The 27,454-nt window shown below is 40.9% G+C and overlaps 1 protein-coding gene across 1 annotated transcript in view; it reads right to left on the bottom strand.

The window, feature by feature from the left end:
- Nucleotides 1–3,811: 3,811 nt before the first annotated feature.
- tprg1 (tumor protein p63 regulated 1) overlaps nucleotides 3,812–27,454 on the bottom strand; it is a 66,171-nt gene continuing 42,528 nt past the window's right edge. Inside the window, exons 5-6 of the mRNA XM_060919817.1 lie at nucleotides 18,000–18,153; nucleotides 3,812–5,142 (exon numbers count right to left, since the gene is read on the bottom strand). Of these exons, the coding sequence (XP_060775800.1) occupies nucleotides 4,948–5,142; nucleotides 18,000–18,153 (349 nt within the window). The 3' untranslated portion in view covers nucleotides 3,812–4,947. The remainder of the gene's footprint in view (nucleotides 5,143–17,999; nucleotides 18,154–27,454) is intronic.

Below are 27,454 nucleotides of genomic sequence, written 5' to 3'. Positions count from 1 at the left end.
CGCTTAAAGTGCATCTCATCTCATCTCATTATCTCTAGCCGCTTTATCCTTCTACAGGGTCGCAGGCAAGCTGGAGCCTATCCCAGCTGACTACGGGCGAAAGGCGGGGTACACCCTGGACAAGTCGCCAGGTCATCACAGGGCTGACACATAGACACAGACAACCATTCACACTCACACCTACGGTCAATTTAGAGTCACCAGTTAACCTAACCTGCATGTCTTTGGACTGTGGGGGAAACCGGAGCACCCGGAGGACACGCGGACACGGGGAGAACATGCAAACTCCACACAGAAAGGCCCTCACCGGCCCCGGGGCTCGAACCCAGGACCTTCTTGCTGTGAGGCGACAGCGCTAACCACTACACCACCGTGCCGCCCGCTTAAAGTGCATATCACGGGTAAATTCAGGAGCAAAATCAATGTAATTCTCCTATTTTATATTAAACTTTGGTCAAATATCTGTCACATTTTGCATTTTGTGCAATTTTTTTACCTTTCGCAATACCAGAAAAATTCAGTTGAAATCAAGCCATTTGAGGCGAATTGGTCCGCCTCTGAAAAAACTTGGCATTTGAATTTCCTGGGAAACATTGATTTTCGTGATGTCACGTGCAGGATGCCTCCTTCTGAATCCTATGTCAGCGCTGGTTTGTTTATGAGAAAACGACCTGGTGGTTTTCTGCAAATTTCTTCAACGTTATCGCGTAATTATTAAAATGGTTAACAGATGTATCGTAGGAGGGTGTCGCAACACCAACCTTGATGGGATTAGTACTCATCGTTTCCCAAAAGACCGGACAATGAGAGAGAAATGGGAGCGCTTGGTCTATACAGGCTGTGCACTGAAACCGTGCAAAGCTCACACAGCCTGCTGGCGCTTCCGCAGGTGACGTCACAAATCTGGCTCCAGACTCCCTTGGGATTTTTCCAGACGTGTTTTGTTATTTTATTTTTTTCTGCTGTAGACAGATGGCCTTGTGCAAAATTACCCTTCTGGATGAGTGTGGAAAGGGACATTCTTTAAATTGGTCCAGAATATGCACTTTAATGCATAATATGCAGTAGGCTAACTGTATTGTGCATGTTTATTAAATTTTTATTCATTTCACATGCTGAACCAGGACAGCAGGCTCCCTTTTGCATAAAACACCGGCAGCTGGAAAGAATGCACTTTATTACTAAGTGCTTTTATAACGTACTGAAAAGACTTTATAAAAACGTATCACTACATACAAACAATTAGTAGATGATAATGAGAGCTGTAAGTTACTCATTAGAAATAGAGCTAAAACTGGATCTACTTTTAGAGTACAAGGAGTGACTGATAAGTTTTGAGCCTCCAGGAAATGACAGCCAATAGAAATCTTTTAATGCTTCATTTTTGAACATAATCTCCCTTCAAGTCAACACACTTCTTCCACCAGTGGTGGAGTGTCTGGATCCCACTGGAGTAGAAGTCCTGTGTTTGGGTCCCAAGGTAGGCTTTCACGGCCTCCATGACCTCCTCATCGGTGGCGTAGCGTTGTCCAGTTAGATCCTTTTTCAGGTTTGGGAACAGGTGGAAATCAGGGGGTACAAGGTCTGGTGAGTATGGTGGGTGAGGGACGAGTTGGAAGCTACAGTCATGGATTTTTTGCCATCGCCACCACTGAGGTGTGGGCCGGAGCATTGTCCTGATAGAACAAGACTCCTCTGGTCAGCATTCCTGGCCTTTTCTTCTTGATGTTCTCACACAGGTATATCAGCAGGTCGGCGTAGTAATGTCCAGTGACGGTGTGGCCCTTTTGGAGATAATCCACCAGCAACATGCCTCATGCATCCCAGAAAAGGGATGCCAAGACCTTTCTGGCTGAGACCATGACCTTGGGCTTCTTTGGGGTCGGAGAGGACGGGCGCTTCCACTGCTGTTTGGTCTCAGTCATGAACTCAGGACTCATCCATGTTAATGAACCGAGCCAGGACATTTTCCAGATCAGCTTCAAAGAGTTCCAAATTGTTGGTGGACAAGGTGCACCATGTGCACTTCTGTTCCTGGGTCAGGAGACGTGGCACCCAGCGAGCGCACTGCAGGTCGGAGAAAAGGCCAGGAATGCTGACCAGAGGGGTCGATAAGTCAAGCTCATTCCTCAGAATGTTGCCAGCTCGCTCCTGGGACATGCCCAAACTGTCTGCTATTAGTCGGGCTGTTAAGGTGAGAAATTGTTTACTTTGTGATAGAAGCATGAAATTTGGCACACTAGCTCAAGTTGATGTACAGGGTGTTTTCAAAAAATTTGATATCATTTCACAATCTAATAACTTTGCCAATTCTCGTTCAATTGATCTCAAATTTTAACAGCATGTGTGGAAACAGATCAAAATTTTATGTTTTTATCTTTTTAGGTATAGAAATGCCATTCACTGGAAAAGAAAAGGCATTTTGTGTGTTAGAGTATGCTCAAACACAGTCGAACAAGACAGCAGCGTGCATTTATGAGAGAATTCTCTAAAAATGCACCAACTGCAATGCAGATTTGGACACTGCACAAAAAGTTCAAAGAGGAAGGCTGGGTTAGGGTTAGGCATGCATATTCAAAATTTGTGAAATCGTCCATGGAATCCGCATACCTTTGAATTTCTCATTCAGATTTTGAGGAATAAATCTTATATTGTTCAACATTAAGCCTGTTCAGTTTCATTTGCCTAGACTGTGTAGTTTCTGGGATATTTACATCTCAAATAATATAAAATTTTTTGAAACATGCTGCATATAATAATTCTTGATATGGGGGCATTTCAAATTCGGCTTCTAAACCCTGGAATGCGTGTGTGCAAAATCAACCCAACATGAAAACGAGGCTAAACGAATTTTCTTTTGTTTTCAAGGTATTTTTATAAGATTGCTTACAAAAAATTACACATTGATTGAATGTCTACCTCACAAATAGAGAATTTCTTATTCTCAAAGATATCACGTGATTAGTCACATGACATAGGGATACAGTATTAAGTAAATAAAAAGGCTGCCAGAAGAGCATTTTTGCAGTTCAAAGTTTTAGATGTTAATATGGATTCATATGATCATGTGATATCAAAATATTGAAAAAATACCTCTCATCATTACTGATTACAGTCCCTGCCACAGAAGCATAACGCTGTACACTGAAGATTAGCCTTCATACACTTACATCAACCCGAACACCCTTTCTTGCAACCACAATGAATCAAATGCCCCCATATCTAGAATTATTACATACATCAACTTGAGCTAGTGTGCCAAATTTCATGCTTCTATCACAAAACAAACAATACCATGTTTTTTGTTGCTCAACAGCCGGACTATATTTGACGAGATGACAGTCGCCGATCCTCCATAACCATCCGAGGACAAGGTCAAGGTTCTCTGGTGTGGTCATGGTCGATGGCCTCCCTGACCTTCAAGGCTCTCCCTGCCATACTTGAATTCTGTGACCCAACATTTGACTGTGGCATACGAAAGAGCATCTTCCCCTAGCTAGTGTGCACACCACATCCTCATGGATCTCAGATGGAGTCATGCCTTTCAACCGAAGATACTTGATCACAGACCGGTACTTGAGTTTCTCCATTTTCATGATACCTGTCAAGCGTGTTCATTTCGAGAGGCCGCAAAAAGGAAATGAAAAGTGTTAGAATCAAGAAACTTGGGTAGCACAGATTATGTAGACTAAATTTAATTTGCCTATCTCATTGTTTTCTGGGTGAGGCTCAAAACTTAGTCACCCCTAGTATTTCAAAAATATTTCCAAAAACATACAAGACATAACCAACTATTCAACACACACCGGCATATATTTCACTGTTTTAATAATGTGGAATGAATGGATTGAACAAAAGGATCGTCTGCACACAGGCAGTGATAGCATCATGGGTGCATTTGAGGATTTCTGACTGACTCCCTAAAGGCAATGGAATGTAAAATCAGTTTCTGCATCAGCTGTACCCAGGGATTTGTGTTTAATCTGTTCACTTTGCTGAAGAAATAAACAAGCAGAACTGCAATTATATAACTGGGAAAATTCCAGCACATTGCTTGGCTGTTCAAAACAAGATTCCTACCATCATGCTAATATAACACACACCGTCATGCTTCAGGGAGCCTGTAAGGAGCGTTGCGTTATTGAAGGGGCAGCAAATGGTGGGACTGATGACAGAATTGTTACAGAGTAAATGAAAAGAGAAAGAGACTCTAAGGACGATGGTAAATGAGCTGCTGTATGAGACACTCCTTATTGTACAAATCATGAGGGATTCACATGATATATGCCATGGATGGTAAAACACTCATTCTCTGTGTTATGTTTTGTATCTCAACATTTATTCTTCATTTTTTCCTTAGTTCTGTCCATTATGTGGTTCAAACCTTCCTTAAACTGTGGTACAACAACAACAACAACAACTGCCTCCTAAAATGCCAACTACCAAAGCGGCCTCTTCTGAAACAGAAACTGGGGTAGAGACAATCTTTTGAAGCATCTAGAAGAAAAATATTGTACACTTTGAATATGATATTGTCTCATTTATTAGTGGCAAATCTCTAGTTCTTAAAGAAGAAGGAGTGAAGCTGACATTCTTTTTTTACCCTTAACTCATTTTCATGGACAACATATAAACATCAAGCGTAAAATTTCATGATTAAAAAGTACATTCTGACAAAATATATTGTTGAATATTTTAACATAGAATGCTACACTACTTTAGTTGACGGCAAAGTAAATCATTTAACCAGTTTCACGGTACCAGTAATCACATTGCTTTGATTTGTCAACATTTTTGGAGATGCTTAACTTGAAAAAGAAACAGTATGTCCAATATGTATACAAAAAAATCAACATTATTAAAAACATTTCAGAATTATATTTTTAGAACATACAACCATTCTTTCACTTCCATAAATCTGTTAACTGATCAAACCAGAATTTCCATTCAGAAACCAACGTTGCCTCTTGCTAAGCAGTAGCCCAGCTTGTTCTGGTTGCCAAGCGTTGACATGAGGCCTACATAAGCCTCGATGAGGATGGGCTGGCTCAGAAACAGAACGCCGTTGGCTTTCCCTGGGACTGGATTCAGACTGTGGGCTTTCTGTGCTGTAGCGATCAACTGCTCCTTAAAACTGTGAAGCTATGAGGAGAAAGCAGATATCAGAGGACGTTAGGCTATGTCTGACCTGAGTGCTCACTGCTCACTCTCTCTGGATTGTTGAACTTACATTTAAGGTAAAGTCTATTTAAAAGTAGCATGGTAGTTATAACTCGATAGTGAGACATTTCAATGGTCAACTCTCGAACATCTTCAAACCAACACTTCTTTAAAGTCAGAGTGGGTGAGTTTGGGGAAACCAGCCAGAGTATGCAAGATTTTGAAAGTATCCAAATGAACCCAGCGCTCCCTCCACAGCCACTCCTCTGAAACACATGGAAAAGCCATGGCCTAATGGTTAGAGAATCAGCTTTGGGACCAAAAGGTCGCCGGTTTGATTCCCTGGACCAGCAGGAATGGCTGAAGTGCCCTTGAGCAAGGCACCTTGCACCTTGGGTATGTTGTATGTCACTCTGGATAAGAGCATCTGCTAAATGTAATTAATATAACACATGAATTGGAGGAGTGTTGGAGGAGAGGAGCAGAGCGAATCATTGTCATATCCAACTAAAAAATTCCTCCAAAAAACAAAACAAACCTGATAACTCCCTCAGTTGTCACCGTCGTTTAAAAGCCATACCATTCATTCTGGTTTGACCTCTTGCTTTTGCTGTCTTCACATGCTAGTTGGAAGATCCTAATTCATGAGGACCTCACGTTCACGTCATGTTCAAGTGCTTTGTTTTGGAGCGAAATGAAAAGTAGCTGACACAAGATTCCTTCCTACTTGTTTCCTGGGGAAATCCTAATTTGATTCCGTAATGCACATGCTAAATAGCATTGCTCTAGATCAAGTCAAGATTACAGATGAGATTATGTACACAAGCAACAGCTAACCTTAGTTGTATTACTAAAAATAAACAATTACGTACCACTGTCTTCTTCTCCGGCATGTTGAAAGGATGAAGATCATCCCAACTCAGGAACTCGGGAATCAAAATTATTTCTAAAGTTCCCAATCAAAATTACAAGCTGAGGGGGGCGTTCATATGTAACTTCCAAGTCAGCAACTTGTATTTACCTTAATTCTGATAGCACGTGAAGACAGCGTTTATCCAATTTCTTTTTTCTCGTAGCCTTTTCTACTACAGTCTTTCTCTTCTTGCTTTGTTTAGCAGTGCAAGCTGTTGTAGATGTAACATTAGGTGGCACTGAAAATTTTAGCTGCCTTTTCTCTGCTATTCTTATGCGACATCTCACTAGCTTCAGCAATATGTCTGTCTAGCCTTGTGGAAAACTCTGGTCACATGCAATGAGTGCATGGGCAGTGTGTGCACAGGTAGGCTGATAGATAGGCCATCCAATCATTTTGATTCGAACAAAACAATTGGATGAGCTTTTTACAGCCCTGTGACAAAAATCACACAGTCAGCTTGATGCTCTCTGCCTGTCAAAACAGTCTTTTATATAAAAAAAACTAATTTCCTCCTTTTTTCTCTCCTTTCTGCTCATGTCCATGGGCGTGGTGGAATGTGAGGAATTGTATTGGGGCTGAAAGCTTTGACACCCTGCCTCTCTAAATGAGTGGTTATATGATCTGTGTGGTCACCTATAAGGACACTGCAACTCCACCCAGGTCCACCACGGCCTGCTAAAAACCACATCATGTCTGAAGGGCTTCACAGTCACAAAAAAGGGTGCCTCAGGGGTATTTTGAGAGTTATGGAGAGTTCAGCTTCATAAAGGGGCCCTAGTTGAACTCAGGGAGGCAAAACTGAAGAACCCTTCAGATGGAAGCATGGGCGTAGCGGATTTGTGCCCTCTGTCCCCCGCACTTTTTACAGCCATTACAACCACTCAATTCATTTTTAACATGTGGAAACGCGTTTTTCCGAGCCACCTCTAAACGCATCATGAGCAGGCGGAGCTCAGGCGGCAAACAAACACCGCTGTCGTGTGTGATCAGAGACGCTTTAGAAAATATTGTATGAGTATCTTTAGTGTGATTCAGATCTGGGCAGCGCTTCTGTATGTTCAGCAAACCAGCCAAGAGGCTAAAGACTTTAGACAGTTTTTTCCAAACAAATCGTGTAAGTTGAGTAATGCTGTTGAATGTAGATAATGTTTAGCTAAAAGATGACGAATAGATGTCAATTTAGTTAGTTAAGCTAGCTAGCTAACTTAGAGGCGGTAGTAACTAGTTACATTTACTCCGTTACATTTACTTGAGTAACTTTTTGGATAAATTGTACTCTTAAGAGTTGTTTTGTTGCAAAATACATTTTACTTTTACTTGAGTAATATTATTCTAAAGTAACAATACTCTTACTTGAGTAACATTACTATTTTGGCTACTCTGGTAGAAAATAAGAATATAAATGTATTTGTGTTCTTTTGACTGTTATTTTTGTAAAGATTTAATTTATTTTTGTGGTAGTTAAAGTTTAAAGTACATCAATTTGCTGATTATTATTACTGTATTCCTAATTCTATTTCAAAATGTTAGTTTCCACATATTATTTTAATCTTCATTGCCACAATAGAAAGAGCAGGGTGAGAGAGGAGACAGTGGACCAGAGGCCAACAGGGATGATTATGCAGGGTCACAGGTGAGAAGAGAATATAACTAGCTATGTCACTACTACTATTCTTAACTCTATTTATAAATTTTACTTTATAGATTTTGAATTTAGATTTTGATATCATTTTAAAGAACTAAAGTCGGTTCCCTGGTGCTGTGCTGTTTGTGGTTATGTGGTTCTTTAGCTGCTAAGGAGAGGTACAACTGAATGCGAGAGGATGATAAATCACTCAACAGACCTCTGAACAATTTGTCCCCCTCACTTCTAAAATGATGGCTATGCCCCTGGATGGAAGAACCTACAAGATGGAAGATGATTTCTGAGAGTGCACTCTATGAACTAGAAAGGAAATGTCTAGATACTGATTAAAAATAAACTGCTGCAAATTTTAAAGGCTAACCAGACAGAAAATCTACAAAATTTACTTCACGCAATAACATTGTTTTCCAAACAGGAATTGTATTTTATATATATCATCACACAGTATTATATACTGCGGCACTCTATTTTTTTCATACAAACTTTGTTATAGTTTTCTTTTTCATGACTTCTACATTAACAAGTCAGTACAAAAACGTTTTAGAGTCCAAATGTTTGTTGTCTATGTTCTATTGTGAATACAACTGATATTGTATTCACAGTAGAACATAGACAACATATCAAATGTTGAATGTGAGACATTTTGAAATCTCATGCCAAATATTGGCTCATTTGAAATTTCATGACAGCAATCTCATCTCATCTCATTATCTCTAGCCGCTTTATCCTTCTACAGGGTCGCAGGCAAGCTGGAGCCTATCCCAGCTGACTACGGGCGAAAGGCGGGGTACACCCTGGACAAGTCGCCAGGTCATCACAGGGCTGACACATAGACACAGACAACCATTCACACTCACATTCACACCTACGGCCAATTTAGAGTCACCAGTTAACCTAACCTGCATGTCTTTGGACTGTGGGGGAAACCGGAGCACCCAGAGGAAACCCACGCGGACACGGGGAGAACATGCAAACTCCACACAGAAAGGCCGGCCACGGGGCTCGAACCCAGGACCTTCTTGCTGTGAGGCGACAGTGCTAACCACTACACCACCGTGCCGCCTCATGACAGCAATACATCTTAAAAAAGTTGGGTCGGGGCAATAAGAGGCTGGAAAAGTTAAAGGTACAAAAAAGGAACAGCTGGAGGACCAAATTGCAACTCATTAGGTCAATTGGCAATAGGTCATTAACATGACTGGGTATAAAAAGAGCATCTTGGAGTGGCAGCGGCTCTCAGAAGTAAAGATGGGAAGAGGATCACCAATCCCCCTAATTCTGCGCCGACAAATAGTGGAGCAATATCAGAAAGGAGTTCGACAGTGTAAAATTGCAAAGAGTTTGAACATATCATCATCTACAGTGCATAATATCATCAAAAGATTCAGAGAATCTGGAAGAATCTCTGTGCGTAAGGGTCAAGGCCGGAAAACCATACTGGGTGCCCGTGATCTTCGGGCCCTTAGACGGCACTGCATCACATACAGGCATGCTTCTGTATTGGAAATCACAAAATGGGCTCAGGAATATTTCCAGAGAACATTATTTGTGAACACAATTCACCGTGCCATCCGCCGTTGCCAGCTAAAACTCTATAGTTCAAAGAAGAAGCCGTATCTAAACATGATCCAGAAGCGCAGACGTCTTCTCTGGGCCAAGGCTCATTTAAAATGGACTGTGGCAAAGTGGAAAACTGTTCTGTGGTCAGACGAATCAAAATTTGAAGTTCTTTATGGAAATCAGGGACGCCGTGTCATTTGGACTAAAGAGGAGAAGGACGACCCAAGTTGTTATCGGCGCTCAGTTCAGAAGCCTGCATCTCTGATGGTATGGGGTTGCATTAGTGCATATGGCATGGGCAGCTTACACATCTGGAAAGACACCATCAATGCTGAAAGGTATATCCAGGTTCTAGAGCAACATATGCTCCCATCCAGACGACGTCTCTTTCAGGGAAGACCTTGCATTTTCCAACATGACAATGCCAAACCACATACTGCATCAATTACAGTATCATGGCTGCGTAGAAGAAGGGTCCGGGTACTGAACTGGCCAGCCTGCAGTCCAGATCTTTCACCCATAGAAAACATTTGGAGCATCATAAAACGGAAGATACGACAAAAAAGACCTAAGACAGTTGAGAAACTAGAATCCTACATTAGACATGAATGGGTTAACATTCCTATCCCTAAACTTGAGCAACTTGTCTCCTCAGTCCCCAGACGTTTACAGACTGTTGTAAAGAGAAAAGGGGATGTCTCACAGTGGTAAACATGGCCTTGTCCCAACTTTGAGATCTCATATCTCATTATCTCTAGCCGCTTTATCCTTCTACAGGGTCGCAGGCAAGCTGGAGCCTATCCCAGCTGACTACGGGCGAAAGGCGGGGTACACCCTGGACAAGTCGCCAGGTCATCACAGGGCTGACACATAGACACAGACAACCATTCACACTCACATTCACACCTACAGTCAATTTAGAGTCACCAGTTAACCTAACCTGCATGTCTTTGGACTGTGGGGGAAACCGGAGCACCCGGAGGAAACCCACGCGGACACGGGGAGAACATGCAAACTTCACACAGAAAGGCCCTCGCCGGCCCCGGGGCTCGAACCCAGGACCTTCTTGCTGTGAGGCGACAGCGCTAACCACTACACCACCGTGCCGCCCCTCCAACTTTGAGATGTGTCATGAAATTTAAAATCACCTAATTTTTCTCTTTAAATGATACATTTTCTCAGTTTAAACATTTGATATGTCATCTATGTTCTATTCTGAATAAAATATGGAATTTTGAAACTTCCACATCATTGCATTCCGTTTTTATTTACAATTTGTACTTTGTCCCAACTTTTTTGGAATTGGGGTTGTATTTTATATTACACACACACACACACACACACAGAGTTGTGGTCAGACGTTTACATACAGTGACATGAATGTCATCTTGGATATGAATGTCATGCCAGTATTTGGGCTTTCAGTCATTTCTTTGAACTGTTGTTCTTCTGTGGCAGAATGATTGTACAGCATACATCTTTAGTAAAAAAAAAAAAAAAAAACACTAGAATTTGGTGCACAAGTTTTAATTTTCTTTGGGTTTTCTGAAATCAATACAGGGTCACAATTATACATACAGGGTCAAAAATATACATACAGCACACCTAGTATTTAGGCAAAATGTCTCTTTGCAAGATTCACCTTGACCAAACATTTTTGTTTACCATGAACAAGCTTCTGGCAGAATTCTGGTTGGATATTTCACTACTCTTCATGGTAGAATTGGTAGAGTTCAATTACATTTTTTTTCTCGGCATGGACTTGACTTATAAGCACAGTCCATATATTTTCAATAGGGTTGAAGTCAGGACTTGTTTTAAGCTTAATGTTAGCCTGCTTTATCCTCCACAACCAGCTCTGATGCGTGTTTGGGTTCACTGTCCTGTTGCAAGTCCCAAGTTTCTGATGGTTTATGCTGAAGAATTCTGAGGTTGTCCTCTTTCTTCATTATTCCATCCACTTTGTGTAATGAACCAGTTCCACTGGCAGCAAAACAGCCCCAGAGCATGATCCTACCACCACCACCAGCTGATACAGTGTCCCTCTGTACATGATGGTCATTGTGGCCAAACAACTCAATCTTTGTCTCATCTGACCATACAGCTATCCTCCCAGAAGGCTTTTTCTTTGTCCGTGTGGTCAGCTTCAAACTTTAGTTAAGCTTGAAGGTGTCAATTTTGGAGCAGGGGGTTATTTCTTGGATAGCAGCCTCTTAGTCCATGTTGAGCTGAACTGTAGACAGTGATCCATCAGCTTCCAGTTCATGGCAGGGCTGTGCCATGGTGGTTCCCAGGTTGTTCCTGACCATCCAAACCAATTTCCTTTCAGCTGAGGATGACAGTTTGGGTTTTCTTGAAGCAAAGTGGGTTGGCAAAGTGACTACACCTCACAATAACTTGCATACAATTGTTTGAACTGATCTTGGACTTTGCAGTTGTTTAGAAATTGCTCCAAGAGACATTCCGGAGTTGTGTATATCTGCGATCCTCTTTCTCAGATCTGCACTGAGCTCCTTGGACTTTCCCATTTTACTGTGTCTTGGTCAATCCAATGAGTGCTGTAAACAAACACTTTTTATGAAGGCACAGAGAAGCTACCAGCTGTAGCCAATCATGATCACTACCAGGAAGTTAAGAGACCTCAGCCTTGGCAAGATAAGAGACATTTTGGAAGTTTCAACAACTTTGAATGCATAATCTAAGTGAACGTATGTAAATTTTTGACCCTGTATGCAGGGCCGTACCCAGGATTTTTCAAATACTGAGGTCAAGCATGGCTGACAGCACCGAAGCCCCCACCACCACCACTTAAATAAATAAATAAATAAATAAATAACAAACCAAGGATAGATTTGGTGGTGGACACATTTATTTTAACAATTCTAAAACTGTGGCACCATAACTGTGGTGTTTTATCTGACATAAAAGTAGAAAGGTAGTGAACTCTTGGACTGAGTATACATACCTAAAGTACCAGTTACCTAAAATATTGGCATTATTTACATTGCAGCATACACATGACAGAAAGGGTGTGAACTGCTGAATTGTAAGCTTTAGTATTACACCTTATAATAATAGTGTGTGTGTGTGTGTGTGTGTGTGTGTGTGTGTGTGTGTGTGTGTGTGTGACAGAGAGAGAGAGAGTGAGTGAGTTTGTGTGTTATTTGTGGGTGTCTGTATGTGGAGAGACATTCTGAGCAGTAATGTAAAGGCATCAGTCTATCTGGCTGTCTTGAATTGAGATCCATTTGCATGCATTCTCTGAAACAGAGTGTTCTCACCATTGCCTGTAATGTAAGTTTGGTTCACAACACATTTACTTTAACAATTCTAAAACTGTGCCATCATAACTGTGGAGTTTTGTCTGACATAAAAGTCAAAACTGAACTGAACTGAGTGTATTGCTCAGCTACCTGAAGTATTGGCATTATTTACATTTCATTATCTTAAATTATATTAGAATGTAGGGCTATTAGTTCTGTGTGAAGACTATGTATTAGAGAGAGTGTGTGAGAGTGTATTATTTGTGTGTATGTGTCTGTATTTGTGTGTCTGTGAGTGAGTGAGTGAGTGAGTGAGTGAGTGAGAGAGAGAGAGTTATGTGTGCTCTATAATACGATGTGACTATTAGCCTACATTAGGTTAGGTAGGCATATGTGATAGAGCGTAGACTACACCCTGCCTGTTTTATCCAAAACCCAACTTCCTCGGCCGACACTAGTATAGGCTACGTCGCGTGACGCTGCGTTAGACATGGCAACGATAGAGATAGAGGCTGAGAGATTTCAGATGACATTAGACGAATGTGAATTTTATTGGGGGGAAATACAGATGGGATGTGGACACTGCATTTTACATTGATCACTGCTCGAATTCAGCGTAGACCAATTTGAAATTTCTGAAAAAAATACCGAGGACATGACCTCGGTGTCCTCAATGGTAGTTACGGCCATGCCTGTATGTATAATTTTGACCCTGTGTTGATTTCAGAAAACCCAAAGAAAATTAAAATTTGTGCGCCAAATTCTAGTGTTTTTTTTTAATTAAAGATGTATGCTGTACATTCTGCCACAGAAAAAGAACAGTTCCAAGAAATGACTGAAAGCCAAAATATTGCCATGACATTCATATCCAAGATGACATTCATGTCACTGTATGGGTCATTCCATGGCAAATCAACAAATATCTGACAAATTTATGCTCGACCATCTCAGATTTCAATGTTGTGGTCTGAAGTTTACATATGGGTCATTCCATGCCAAATCAACAAGAGGTTATGCTCGACCATCTCAGATTTCAATGAAATTTGGAGGGCTCAGAGATACTATTAAAAGAAGTTAATCCCCAAAACTTGAGCTTCCTATCACCAATAGTTTCAGAGATACAGGCATTTGAATTTTTCGATTTTTTTGCATTTTGCTCAAAACATACATATTTCAAAGTGTAATATAATCTTTATTATGCAAGATAGAAACCTAAAATTTTGCACAGAGAGACTCAATGTCTTGTACTACAAGCTTCAACTTAGAATTTCAATGGTCATTGTATATTAGATGGTGATTTTAACAAGGAAATTAAAAAGACAAATTTGCATTTTTTTGCATTTTTAATTCATTCTGGAAGCTTGCCTGTGGCAGTAATGCTTAAACTAAGAATGTTATTCAAATCTACACAGAAATATCTACCAATTTCAGTTTTACCAAGTCTCCACTATTCCTAGTTTGTCTGTAATAGGGTTTTGAAATTCGACGATTTCTAAAACATGCCATTTTCAGTAGCAAGAAATCCAATGTGGGATAGCAGTTAGGAACTTGTAAATTTTTTTCAGTAATCCCCAAGACCCATATTTTATATTTCCAAATTTTTGTTCTGTGTCTCTCAAGTATTTTTAAACTACAGGGGTTTAAAAAATCCATTTTCACCAAATTTGAATTTTTGATATATTTTCATATAACTGATATTTGAGGGTTAATAAATGCTTCAATAAGGCTCAAGTAGGTTAGGAGACATGTTTCTTCCTCAATTTTAAATAAAATTTCAATTAATGCTCAGTATTAATTATTTGTAAATTGATTTTAATCTAGGCGGCATGGTGGTTTAGTGGTTAGCGCTGTCGCCTCACAGCAAGAAGGTCCTGGGTTCGAGCCCCGGGGCCGGCGAGGGCCTTTCTGTGTGGAGTTTGCATGTTCTCCCTGTGTCCGTGTGGGTTTCCTCCGGGTGCTCCGGTTTCCCCCACAGTCCAAAGACATGCAGGTTAGGTTAACTGGTGACTCTAAATTGAGTGTGAATGGTTGTCTGTGTCTATGTGTCAGCCCTGTGATGACCTGGCGACTTGTCCAGGGTGTACCCCGCCTTTCGCCCGTAGTCAGCTGGGATAGGCTCCAGCTTGCCTGCGACCCTGTAGAAGGATGAAGCAGCTAGAGATAATGAGATGAGATTTTAATCTAAGACTGTGTAACATTAGCAATCAATGACCAGCTATTTTGTACCAGTCAACAGCTAGCCTTATCAATATCAACACAGCACAATAGGTGACTTTTGATACCAGAACAGGTGGCTCATATCTTATAGTTTTAGAGTCTGTAAACTGCATACTTGTTCAGATAACATTATATTGCTCGGATTATATTAAATACATTGTAATACAGAGCACTGAGAAAATTTACCAATGTTATTAACTGAATGTGTTTCTTTGCAAGGATTGGATATTTTGAATAGTTGACTAGGGAATTTAATTGTAGTTGCTTTCAATTTGAGATCAGTATAAATGAGTTTTCTTAGACATCTAGAAATGGCTGAACTTCCTCCCTGTTCTATAGGAATTGGACTAAAGAAAGATTCTGACTGCCATAAACTAACATACAACAAATTGTAAGTTAAATACACTCTCTCAGTATAGTTTGGAGCAAATTTCATTAATTAAACAGAGAACTGAACTTGAGAACATTTCAAGCACAAACACAGTATGTCTGCATCATGAGAAACTGTTTCTGATGAAATATGAAGAGCTACAGAAAAGTTGTTGTGATCCATATGAAAGGCACAAGAAAAAAAGTTAAAACAGAATTATGTTCAATTCTTCCTGAAACAGCAGATTCACTTTCAAAACTGATAAATAAAAATATTAAACCTGGACAAAAATTGTGTTCTAAATGTTCACAGAGAGTGAAAGAACATTTAAGCCAAGCAGATTCAGCAGGTTCTACAGAATCAGAATAAGAGAGCATGTGTGTAGATGTGGATCCAACATACACTGGTGAGGTACCGGTAGCTGAATCACTTGACTGAGAGAGTGTATTTAACTTACAATTTCTGTTGTATGTTAGTTTATGGCAGTCAGAATCTTTCTTTAGTCCAATTCCTATAGAACAGGGAGGAAGTTCAGCCATTTCTAGATGTCTAAGAACAAACTTATTTATACTGATCTCAAATTGAAAGCAACTACAATTAAATTCCCTAGTCAACTATTCAAAATATCCAATCCTTGCAAAGAAACACATTCAGTTAATAACATTGGTAAATTTTCTCAGTGCTCTGTATTACAATGTATTTAATATAATCCAAGCAATATAATGTTATCTGAACAAGTATGCAGTTTACAGACTCTAAAACTATAAGATATGAGCCACCTGTTCTGGTATCAAAGGTCACCTATTGTGCTGTGTTGATATTGATAAGGCTGGCTGTTGACTGGTACACAATAGCTGGTCATTGATTGCTAATGTTACACAGTCTTAGATTAAAATCAATTTACAAATAATTAATACTGAGCATTAATTGAAATTTTATTTAAAATTGAGGAAGAAACATGTCTCCTAACCTACTTGAGCCTTATTGAAGCATTTATTAACCCTCAAATATCAGTTATATGAAAATATATCAAAAATTCAAATTTGGTGAAAATGGATTTTTTAAACCCCTGTAGTTTAAAAATACTTGAAAGACACAGAACAAAAATTTGGAAATATAAAATATGGGTCTTGGGGATTACTGAAAAAAATTTACAAGTTCCTAACTGCTATCCCACATTGGATTTCTTGCTACTGAAAATGGCATGTTTTAGAAATCGTCGAATTTCAAAACCCTATTACAGACAAACTAGGAATAGTGGAGACTTGGTAAAACTGAAATTGGTAGATATTTCTGTGTAGATTTGAATAACATTCTTAGTTTAAGCATTACTGCCACAGGCAAGCTTCCAGAATGAATTAAAAATGCAAAAAAATGCAAATTTGTCTTTTTAATTTCCTTGTTAAAATCACCATCTAATATACAATGACCATTGAAATTCTAAGTTGAAGCTTGTAGTACAAGACATTGAGTCTCTCTGTGCAAAATTTTAGGTTTCTAGCTTGCATAATAAAGATTATATTGCACTTTGAAATATGTATGTTTTGAGCAAAAAACAAAAAAATCAAAAAATTCAAATGCCTGTATCTCTGAAACTATTGGTGATAGGAAGCTCAAGTTTTGGGGATTAACTTCTTTTAATAGTATCTCTGAGCCCTCCAAATTTCATTGAAATCTGAGATGGTCGAGCATAACCTCTTGTTGATTTGGCATGGAATGACCCATATGTAAACTTCAGACCACAACTTTGTGTGTATAGGCTTCCAGGGCTTCTCAAACCTTTTGCACCCAGGGACCCATTTAACTGTAAATAAAATGCTACAGATTTATTTCACAAACATAATCCAACTAAATATTAAGCTCATCATTTAAAAGTATACAGTTGATTTTTGCTATTTATTGGAGCCAGACAGTTTTTCTGAACATTACTGCCAGTTTCAGCGTTTCATAGCATATTAATATTGATGATGGTCGGTCCTGATTTCCACCACTATTTAAAATAAATAAAATAAATAAAATAAACATTTAAAAAAAAAAGCACAAAATCCCAGACCCCTTACTGTGCTCCACGGACACTTTTCCGTCAGCAGGAGACAGATTCTGTTCTCATTTGTGCACCAAATTTTGAACCGTTCAGAGTATTTAAACCAAAAATAAATTGCTTCAGAACCTGAAAAGTTGGTTTCCAGCTGGAATCAAAATATAGCTGGTTTTTCCGGAGCGAATCATGATGACATCAGTGGGTGTGACATTAGTTTGTAGAGCGCAGTAATGGAGAACGCAATGGAAAAGGATACGTCTTCAGAAAAAAATGGGATAAAAACAAATATTTGCAATAACAACAAAAGCTTGCAGTTAATCAATCAATATACACTGCCATCTTGCTACTACTGTTTACTTCAGTTGTGCATTGTGCAATACCCTCCTTTCATGACGCATCCTTAATTACAACTGTTCCACTCAAAACTGGTGAAAACACAGGCTGGTTTTTCCACCTGGCACCAAGGTTCAAAGAATTCTGAACGGAGCCGGTTCAAAAACCTGTTCCCTGTTGATTGAAAGGAGTATCAAAGGTGCAATGCCAAGAGCTTAATTAATTACTAAAGACATCAACAACATCATCACCATTATCAACAATGACAAGATTGAATATTCAGACACTTTGCTATAAAATTTCCTTTAAATCCACTTCACAGTATTAAGAATCTGCAGAGATTAGCATCCATAAAACCCTAAAAATAAAACACAGATATGGCAAGAATAAAGTTTCTCCACTCATGCAGTGTCTACACTTTCCTGTATACCTGTAGACATGTTATTAGTTGACGTTAGTAGAAATTAGTTAGGTAGAGTTTTCAGTCTCCTCACCTCACAAATTTTGGACAGCTTCTCATTAACATTTCGAACTGGGTGGTAGGTCAGCGTAGTGTAGGGGTAGTCTGTGGCAAAAGGGTTCCAGCGTGATGCTACTGAGGGCTCTCGAAGCTTGTCCCAAAACACACGCAATCCCTCGCCCTCTCGCCTGAAACAATAATATAAAAACAGAGACATAAATACACACAAAATAGGTTTATTTCACCTCTCGTAAGCACCGGGGGGCAGCATGGTGGTGTAGTGGTTACCACTGTCGCCTCACAGCAAGAAGGTTCTGGGTTGGAACCTCACGGCTGACGAGGGGACTTTCTGTGTAGAGTTTGTATGTTCTCCCTGTGTCTGCATAGGTTTCCTCCGGGTGCTCCGGTTTCCCCCACAGTCCCAAGACATGCAGTTAGGCTAACTGGCTACTTTAAATTGTCCATGATCAAAAAGCAGTGCAGCAGAGGAGTGGCTAGCCAGCTGTACGTACTTAGCCAAGAAACCCTAGGAAAGGGACCCAAACCAGAACACACTGGATGGGCGAAGAAGAAGAAGAAGCAGCAGCACCAGGGGCAGTGTGAAACGTGCATGCTTATGCTCAGGCTGAGATCATGATAGCCACAGTAACCATGTTACAAGATGTGCTCATGCAGCTAGTGTTTGAATCTCTTGGAAAGCAGCGATGTGCTTACTGCCTTGGAAGGGGCCATCTCATGGCCCAAACATAAAACACCCTCCTCATACCGAGTGTGAAGCAATGCTGACGAGACAAGCTCAGCTGGCAGACTGAAATTCTGACTCAGTCAAATCTGGACCAAGATCCCTGGCTTAGCTGCAGACTCCCAGGGCTAGCAACGGACAACAAGCACAACATAAAGCCCTGACAACAATCTGCGTTACTTTGTAGAGGAATCAATAATGTAGCAGGAAACATGGCTCTACTAAAATCACTTATCCAAGTGCTGCGACTATGCAGCATGCAGGTCGTTTGTATTTTCCTTCTTATCGCTCAGTGACCAGTCAGAGCAAAATGAAACATGCGGCGCCTAGAGCTGCATATAGGAGGTTCTTCCAAACTGTTACTGACCTACTAGTTGAGCCACCATTTACAAGAGCCTGAGCTCCAAGGTGAGCCAGGTGCTCCAGGTTAATGTGATGATGGATTATGTGCAGCTTGGGTTTGGCCAGATAGAGTACCATGTCCAGATGAGAACCTGGAGGAAATCCACATGGACATGAAGAGAACATGCACAGAAACTCTAGACAGTAATCTGGAGCCATGGGGCACCATGCCACCACATACTACTATTATTATTATTAACTGCACTACAGGCATTTAACAGACGCTCTTATCCTGAGCGATGTGCAACATACCCAGAGCAGCCTGGAGAGCAGTTGGAGGTTAGGTGCTTTGCTCAAGGGCACTTCAGCCATTCCTGCTTGTCCAGGGAATTGAACCGGTGACCGTTTGGTCCCAAAGCTACTTCTCTAACCATCAGGCCACAGCATCATCATTATTATTGTTATTATTACTACCACCACCACCAGTGTCATCCATCAAAATGGATGGCACATTTTGGGTCTCACCTAAACTGCAAGCGTTTCATTTATTTTTAGCAGGACCACAGTGAAATGTAAAAATGATAAAGGGCTACGAAAGTTTATTAGATACGATGCAAAAACAAATCCAAGTGCACATATATTAGTAACGCATTATCACATTAGCTGCTCACTGATTCTCACACACACACACACTTGCATTTTCAAATAGGTGAGCTTGACCTCTCGAACCTTTCTGTTCTCTTCCAACAAAGCTCAGTCATTGCCAAAATCAGCACCATTCCTCTTTAGGGCACCTCCTTTATGCACGAGCCAATCTAATGTTTACTGAGCTTAAAGGCAATTCCCAGTGTTCATCAGATTTTCTTTCACTCCCCCTTCTTTTCTTTTTGCCATTTTAAGTAAATAGATTTTAATGAAACGCCCAGGGGCCATGTCTTTATTTTCCAGGCTGATGAAACCCCAGAAGACAAGTGTGTGCCTGGCAGCAAACACTGAGCTTTAAACCTGCTCTACATTCAGGCTTTGAAATGGTCTTGGCACCCTTCCATTTTCACTGAGATCTTTCACAATGCTCTATTTACAGGTTGCCCATCAATCACGGTTAAGGCACTGATTTTCGTACATAGCTGTTGGATGCACTCCGGAATTGTTTACGGCACTTATCTGACATGCTAATACGTTTTAAATTAATGCCTTATACGAATACCAAGAGACTAATTATTCGACAGGTCTGAGTGGGATAATAGAGAAAGCTTTCCGATATTACACTGAAATGTTTCTGATACGGGGTGGCATGGTGGTGTAGTGGTTAGCACTGTCGCCTCACAGCAAGAAGGTCCAGGTTCGAGCCCAGCGGCCGGCGAGGGCCTTTCTGTGTGGAGTTTGCATGCTCTCCCCGTGTCCGCGTGGGTTTCCTCCGGGTGCTCCGGTTTCCCCCACAGTCCAAAGACATGCAGGTTAGGTTAACTGGTGACTCTAAATTGACCGTAGGTGTGAATGTGAGTGTGAATGGTTGTCTGTGTCTATGTGTCAGCCCTGTGATGACCTGGTGACTTGTCCAGGGTGTACCCCGCCTTTCGCCCGTAGTCAGCTGGGATAGGCTCCAGCTTGCCTGTGACCCTGTAGAACAGGATAAGCGGCTACAGATAATGGATGGATGGATGTTTCTGATGCTTGTTTTTTCTAGATAACAAGTTGCTCAGAGCAATACTCCTAACTGCCTGAAGGAAAAATATATACAGTGGGGCAAAAAAGTATTTAGTCAGCCACCAATTGTGCAAGTTCTCCCACTTAAAAAGATGAGAGAGGCCTGTAATTTTCATCATAGGTACACTTCAACTATGAGAGACAGAATGGGGGGAAAGAATCCAGGAAATCACATTGTAGGATTTTTAATTAATTAATTGGGTAAATTCCTCGGTAAAATAAGTATTTGGTCACCTACAAACAAGCAAGATTTCTGGCTCTCACAGACCTGTAACAACTTCTTTAAGAGGCTCCTCTGTCCTCCACTCGTTACCTGTATTAATGGCACCTGTTTGAACTCGTTATCAGTATAAAAGACACCTGTCCACATCCTCAAACAGTCACACTCCAAACTCCACTATGGCCAAGACCAAAGAGCTGTCAAAGGACACCAGAAACAAAACTGTAGACCTGCACCAGGCTGGGAAGACTGAATCTGCAATAGGTAAGCAGCTTGGTGTGAAGAAATCAACTGTGAGAGCAATTATTAGAAAATGGAAGACATACAAGACCACTGATAATCTCCCTCGATCTGGGGCTCCACACAAGATCTCACCCCGGGGGGTCAAAATGATCACAAGAACGGTGAGCAAAAATCCCAGAACCACACGGGGGGACCTAGTGAATGACCTGCAGAGAGCTGGGACCAAAGTAACAAAGGCTACCATCAGTAACACACTACACCACCAGGGACTCAAATCCTGCCGTGCCAGACGTGTCCCCCTGCTTAAGCCAGTACATCTCCAGGCCCGTCTGAAGTTTGCTAGAGAGCATTTGGATGATCCAGAAGAGGATTGGGAGAATGTCATATGGTCAGATGAAACCAAAATAGAACTTTTTGGTAAAAACTCAACTTGTCATGTTTGGAGGAGAAAGAATGCTGAGTTGCATCCAAAGAACACCATACCTACTGTGAAGCATGGGGGTGGAAACATCATGCTTTGGGGCTGTTTTTCTGAAAAGGGACCAGGACGACTGATCCATGTAAAGGAAAGAATGAATGGGGCCATGTATCGTGAGATTTTGAGTGAAAACCTCCTTCCATCAGCAAGGGCATTGAAGATGAAATGTGGCTGGGTCTTTCAGCATGACAATGATCCCAAACACACTGCCCGGGCAATGAAGGAGTGGCTTCGTAAGAAGCATTTCAAGGTCCTGGAGTGGCCTAGCCAGTCTCCAGATCTCAACCCCATAGAAAATCTTTGGAGGGAGTTGAAAGTCCATGTTGCCCAGTGACAGCCCCAAAACATCACTGCTCTAGAGGAGATCTGCATGGAGGAATGGGCCAAAATACCAGCAACAGTGAGTGAAAACCTTCTGAAGACTTACAGAAAACATTTGACCTCTGTCATTGCCAACAAAGGGTATATAACAAAGTATTGAGATGGACTTTTGTTATTGACCAAATACTTATTTTCCACCATAATTTACAAATAAATTCTTTAAAAATCAGACAATGTGATTTTTTGTATTTTTTTTTTCTCATTTTGTCTCTCATAGTTGAGGTATACCTATGATGAAAATTACAGGCCTCTCTCATCTTTTTAAGTGGGAGAACTTGCACAATTGGTGACTGACTAAATACTTTTTTGCCCCACTGTATATGTACGCCGATGGACCAGGTGCATTTGAAGATACAAGAGATATTCTCAGCCCGTTTATATACAAATATACAGTAAGGTTGAAATAACATCTCTCTCAGACTTATGGTGCAACATGAGACAAAATACAAGACAAAGGGCAAACAAAAACGCATCGTGTTTTGTAATGTCTAATTTTGTTTTCATCCAGCTAAAGTAAAAAAAAAAATCAGTAACTAGAAGAACAAACACAAGTCAAAACCAGGAAGTATAAATGAGGATATAGAAAATAGATAACAAAGCCCAAGGAAAACAAAGATCAAAACTGAAAGTGATATGCTCATTATGTTGCAAACACAGAAAACAGAAAGCGAGCTAGACACAAGTGAACAAATTCAGGGACGTAGCCAATGACAAAACAAGAGGAGACAAAACAGAAAAACGCTGTATTCTTTACTACAGACAGAAAAATACCAATGTATAAATACATCCTACTAGACATTACTATGGCTTTTGGGTTTTTCGTGTTATGTTAGCACCAAGCTAAAGCATGGACATTCCTGAAAACACATTACCACTTAGGGAAATTATGCGAATACGAAAACACACTGGTTTGTTGGACAACTTGCAACATGTTAAAAGAAGAGAAATACATACAGTGCCTTGCAAAAGTATTCATCCCCCTTGGTGTTTGTCCTGTTTTGTCGCATTATAAGCTGGAATTAAAATGGATTTTTGCAGGGTTAACACCATTTGATTTACACAACTTACCCACCACTTTAAAAGGTGCACATTGTTGTTTTATTGGGACACAAGCCAATAATTAAGATGAAAAAACAGAAATCTGGAGTGTGCATAAGTATTCACCTCCTTTCGTATGAAACCCCTAAATGAGAGCTGGTATAAATCAACCTGTTCTGGAAGGACCCTGACTCTGCAACACTACTAAGCAAGCAACATGAGAACCAAGGAGCACTCCAAACAGGTCAGAGACAAAGCTGGGGAGAAGTATAGATCAGGGTTGGGGTATAAAAAATATCCCAAACTTTGAATATCCCAGGGAGCGCCATTAAATCCATTATAGCAACATGGAAAGAATATGGCACCACTACAAACCTGACAAGAGAAGGCCACCCACCAAAACTCATAGACCGGGCAAGGAGGGCATTAATCAGAGATGCAACAAAGACACCAACGATAACACTGAAGGAGCTGCAAAGATCCACAGTGGAGATGGGAGTATCTGTCCATAGGACCACTTTAAGCCATACACTCCACAAAGTGGGGCTTTATGGAAGAGTGGCCAGAAAAAAGTAATTGCTTAAAAAAAAAAAAATCACATTTGGAGTTTGCCCAGCAGCATGTGGTAGACTCCCCAAACACATGGAAGAAGATTCTCTGGTCAAATGAGAGAAAAATTGATCTTTTTGGCCATCATGGGAAACACCCTGTGTAGCGCAAACCCAACACCCTGAGAATATCATCCCTACAATGAAGCATGGTGGTGGCAGCATCATGCTGTGGGGATGCTTTTCATCTGCAGGAACAGGAAAGCTGGTCAGGACTGAAGGAAAGATGGATGGCACTAAATACAGGGCAATTCTGGAGGAAAACCTGTTTGAGTCAGCCAGAGGTTTGAGACTGGGACGAAGGTTCACGGTCTAGCAGGACAATGACCCTAAACATACTGCTAAAGCTACACTGGAGTGGTTTAAAGGGAAACATTTAAATGTCTTGGAATGGCCTAATCAAAACCCAGACCTTAATCCAACTGAGAATCTGTGGCATAACTTGAAGATTGCTGTACAGCAACACAACCCATCTAACTTGAAGGAGTTGGAGCAGTTTTGCCTTGAGGAATGGACAAAAATCCCAGTATTGACTTTTTTTTTTTGGGGGGGGGGGGATACTTATGCACACTCCCAGATTTCTGTTTTTGCATCTTAATTATTGTTTGTGTCACAATAAAAAAAAAAATGTGCACCTTTAAAGTGGTAGGCATGTTGTGTAAATCAAATGGTGCTAACCCCCCCCAAATCCATTTTAATTCCAGCTTATAATGCAACAAAACAGGACAAACACCAAGGGGGATGAATACTTTTGCAAGGCACTGTATCATACTCTAGGAAATACAGGACTTTTCTCTACCAATTCTATATATATTCACAGCTGTTATTGTGTAAGGATCTATGCACATCTTGCGTTTGTCTAGTATTTATTTTGTCTTGGGTATCATCTGTTTACCTCCTGAATACAGCATGTACAGTATTTTGTAATTCTATATGCTGTCATCACATGTTTGCAGCAAAACCTCAGTCCAAAGTCAATAAAAAGTGTTGTTCAGCTTTGCTCTGTGATTCACTTTTGGCTCAACCAACCAATAATTAGCAAGCAACTTCTCCAGAACACATTAACCTTCTCCTGAATTTGTGTGGAATCACAGTTGACTTTTGCAGGAAAGGTCTTGACTTGCCTCTACTTGCACAAAAAGGAAGTTGTATGAAAATAAAACTTTTTTTTTGCTAGTTATTCTTATCAAAATTAAATTAGTCATGTTCTGAATCAGTCAGAGTTGTCCTTCCAACTCTCAACCCCCTTCTGGGATTAAGCATTACACTTCTGCTGAATTTTGAGGAAACTGACGTGCCCTTCAGCTCCCGCTAAACTGTGTCGTGTTAGTACTACAAAGCGCTCGTAAGCAGCCGCAGGAGCCCTCGATGAAAGGTGTTTTTTTTTAAAGCAGATTGATGGACACATTCGGCTGCAGGGCTGTATCATCTCCTCCTCTCTAACCATCTCTCTTCTTCTTCCTCTGTGTCTCTTCCTCTCTCTGTCACACTGTTCTTGCCCTTTTTCCACCCCGAGTCTGTGCTCATGTTTTAACTGATGAGCGCAAGAGCGAAGTACTACATCAATCTCAGATTTCACTGTCAGATATTTCTTTCTCTTAAGCCACAACACACACACACACACAGTACTGTGCAAAAGTCTTAGGCACCCTACTTTTTTTTCATACAAACTTTGTTACAGATTTCTATTTTATGACTTCTATATTATCGAGTCAGTACAAAAACATTTTGAGTCCAAATGTTCGTTTTCCAGCACAAAATTAAATGTTACGGGGGAAAAAAGTTTTTTTTAAGAGACCACTTTTCAGATTAAAAAAGAAAACATAATGAAGGCTCCTGGGTTTTGCTGCAAAATTAAGAAGAAAGTGTGACAGTCAAAGTGTCCAGAAGAACTGTGAAAAAGAACAACTTTATTTATCACACATACACTTAAGCGCAGTGAAATGTCTCCTCTGCATTTCACCCATCTGAAGCAGTGAACACACACACATACCCAGAGCAGTGGGCAGCTATGCTTCAGCAGCCGGGGAGCAGTTGTGGGTTAGGTGCCTCGCTCAGGGGCACCTCAGCCTAAGGCCGCCCCATGTTGGCCTAACCTGCATGTCTTTGGACTGTGGGGGAAACCGGAGCACCTGGAGAAAACCCATGCACACATGGGGAGAGCATGCAAACTCCACCCAGAAAGGTTTCCGTCAACCACTGGGCTTGAACCCAGAACCTTCTTGCTGTGACACACCAGTGCTAACCACTACACCACCATGCCATGGCTGGTTTTGCAAGATGCTCAGTAAAACCTACAGCTCATTCCCTTATAAAACTGCACTCATCGTGCCTGAGATTACTATTTTTTTTTTTTTGCAAAGGGTCATCTCACACCATATACTGACTTTCATTTATTATAGCTTACTGCTGTTTATAGTATTTTTTTATGTTGAAACATTTAATTTCATTATTTTTAAGACATTTCTTTACATGTGCCTAAGACTTTTGCACAGTACTATAAATCCATCCATTATCTGTAGCCGCTTATCCTGTACGGGGTCACAGGCAAACTGGAGCCTATCCCAGCTGACTACGGATGAGAGGCGGGGTACATCCTGGACAAGTCACCAGGTCATCACAGGGCTGACACATAGAAACAACCAACCATTCACATCTACGGTCAATTTAGAGCCACCAATTAGCCTAACCTAATTCGCCTAACCTACGGTAATCACCGCCAGGGCGGCATGGTGGTGTAGTGGTTAGCACGGTCGCCTCACAGCTAGAAGGTTCCGGGTTCAAACCCAGCGGCAAGCAAGGGCCTTTCTGTGTGGAGTTTGCATGTTCTCCCTGTGTCTGCGTGGGTTTTCTCCGGGTGCTCCGGTTTCCCCCACAGTCCAAAGACATGCAGTTAGGTTGATGTGGGGCAACCTTGGGCTGAAGTGCCCTTGAGCAAGGTACCTGACCCCTGACTGCTCCCCGGGCGCTCTGGTGTGGCTGCCCACTGCTCTGGGTGTGTGTGCACGTGTGTTCACTGCTTCAGATGGGTTAAATGCAGAGGATGAATTTCACTGTGCTTGAAGTGTGCATGTGACGAATAAAGGTTTCTTCTTCTGCATGTCTTTGGACTGTGGGGGAAACCGCAGCACCCGGAGGAAACCCATGCAGACGGGCACTGGGCTCAAACCCAGAACCTTCCTGCTGTGAGGCGACGGTGCTAACCACTGCACCACCGTGCCGCCCACTATATATAAGTATAAACAAAGAAAATGAATGGGTTTTGTGTTTAATATGCTAACAGACACTGTGTTATGAAGATCAAGAGAAAGGACTGCTCTGGAAATAAAAAACTGGAAATGAAAGGTATTTTGCTAAAAACAAAAATGCAATTAAGAATACAATAATTTTTAACTGTTGCAGAAGAAAAACGTTAATTTGAAATCTTTCTTACTGGTTAAAAATGTTGTTTTTTTCCATTCTCTGTCGCTCATTAATTACGTTTTACTGCCAAACTCCCATTATGTCTTCATTCAGTGTATCAATTTACACGCGAGAAAGTTATATGACTTCAGTTCAGTTCAGTTCATGGATAAAGAATCACATGAAAATGAAACTTACTCTAAACTTCACAACACAAAACCTGATTAAGCAGGTCATGCAAGTCATGCATCATTACATTACATGAATGACATTTAGCAGATGCTCTTATCCGGCGCAACATGCAACATACCCATAGCAGTCTGGGGAG

The sequence above is a fragment of the Neoarius graeffei genome, chromosome 4 (genome assembly GCF_027579695.1).
Source record: "Neoarius graeffei isolate fNeoGra1 chromosome 4, fNeoGra1.pri, whole genome shotgun sequence".
NCBI classification, from domain to species: domain Eukaryota; kingdom Metazoa; phylum Chordata; class Actinopteri; order Siluriformes; family Ariidae; genus Neoarius; species Neoarius graeffei.
Note: the sequence above shows the minus strand (reverse complement) of the source record. Positions and strands in the feature narration are given on the sequence as shown.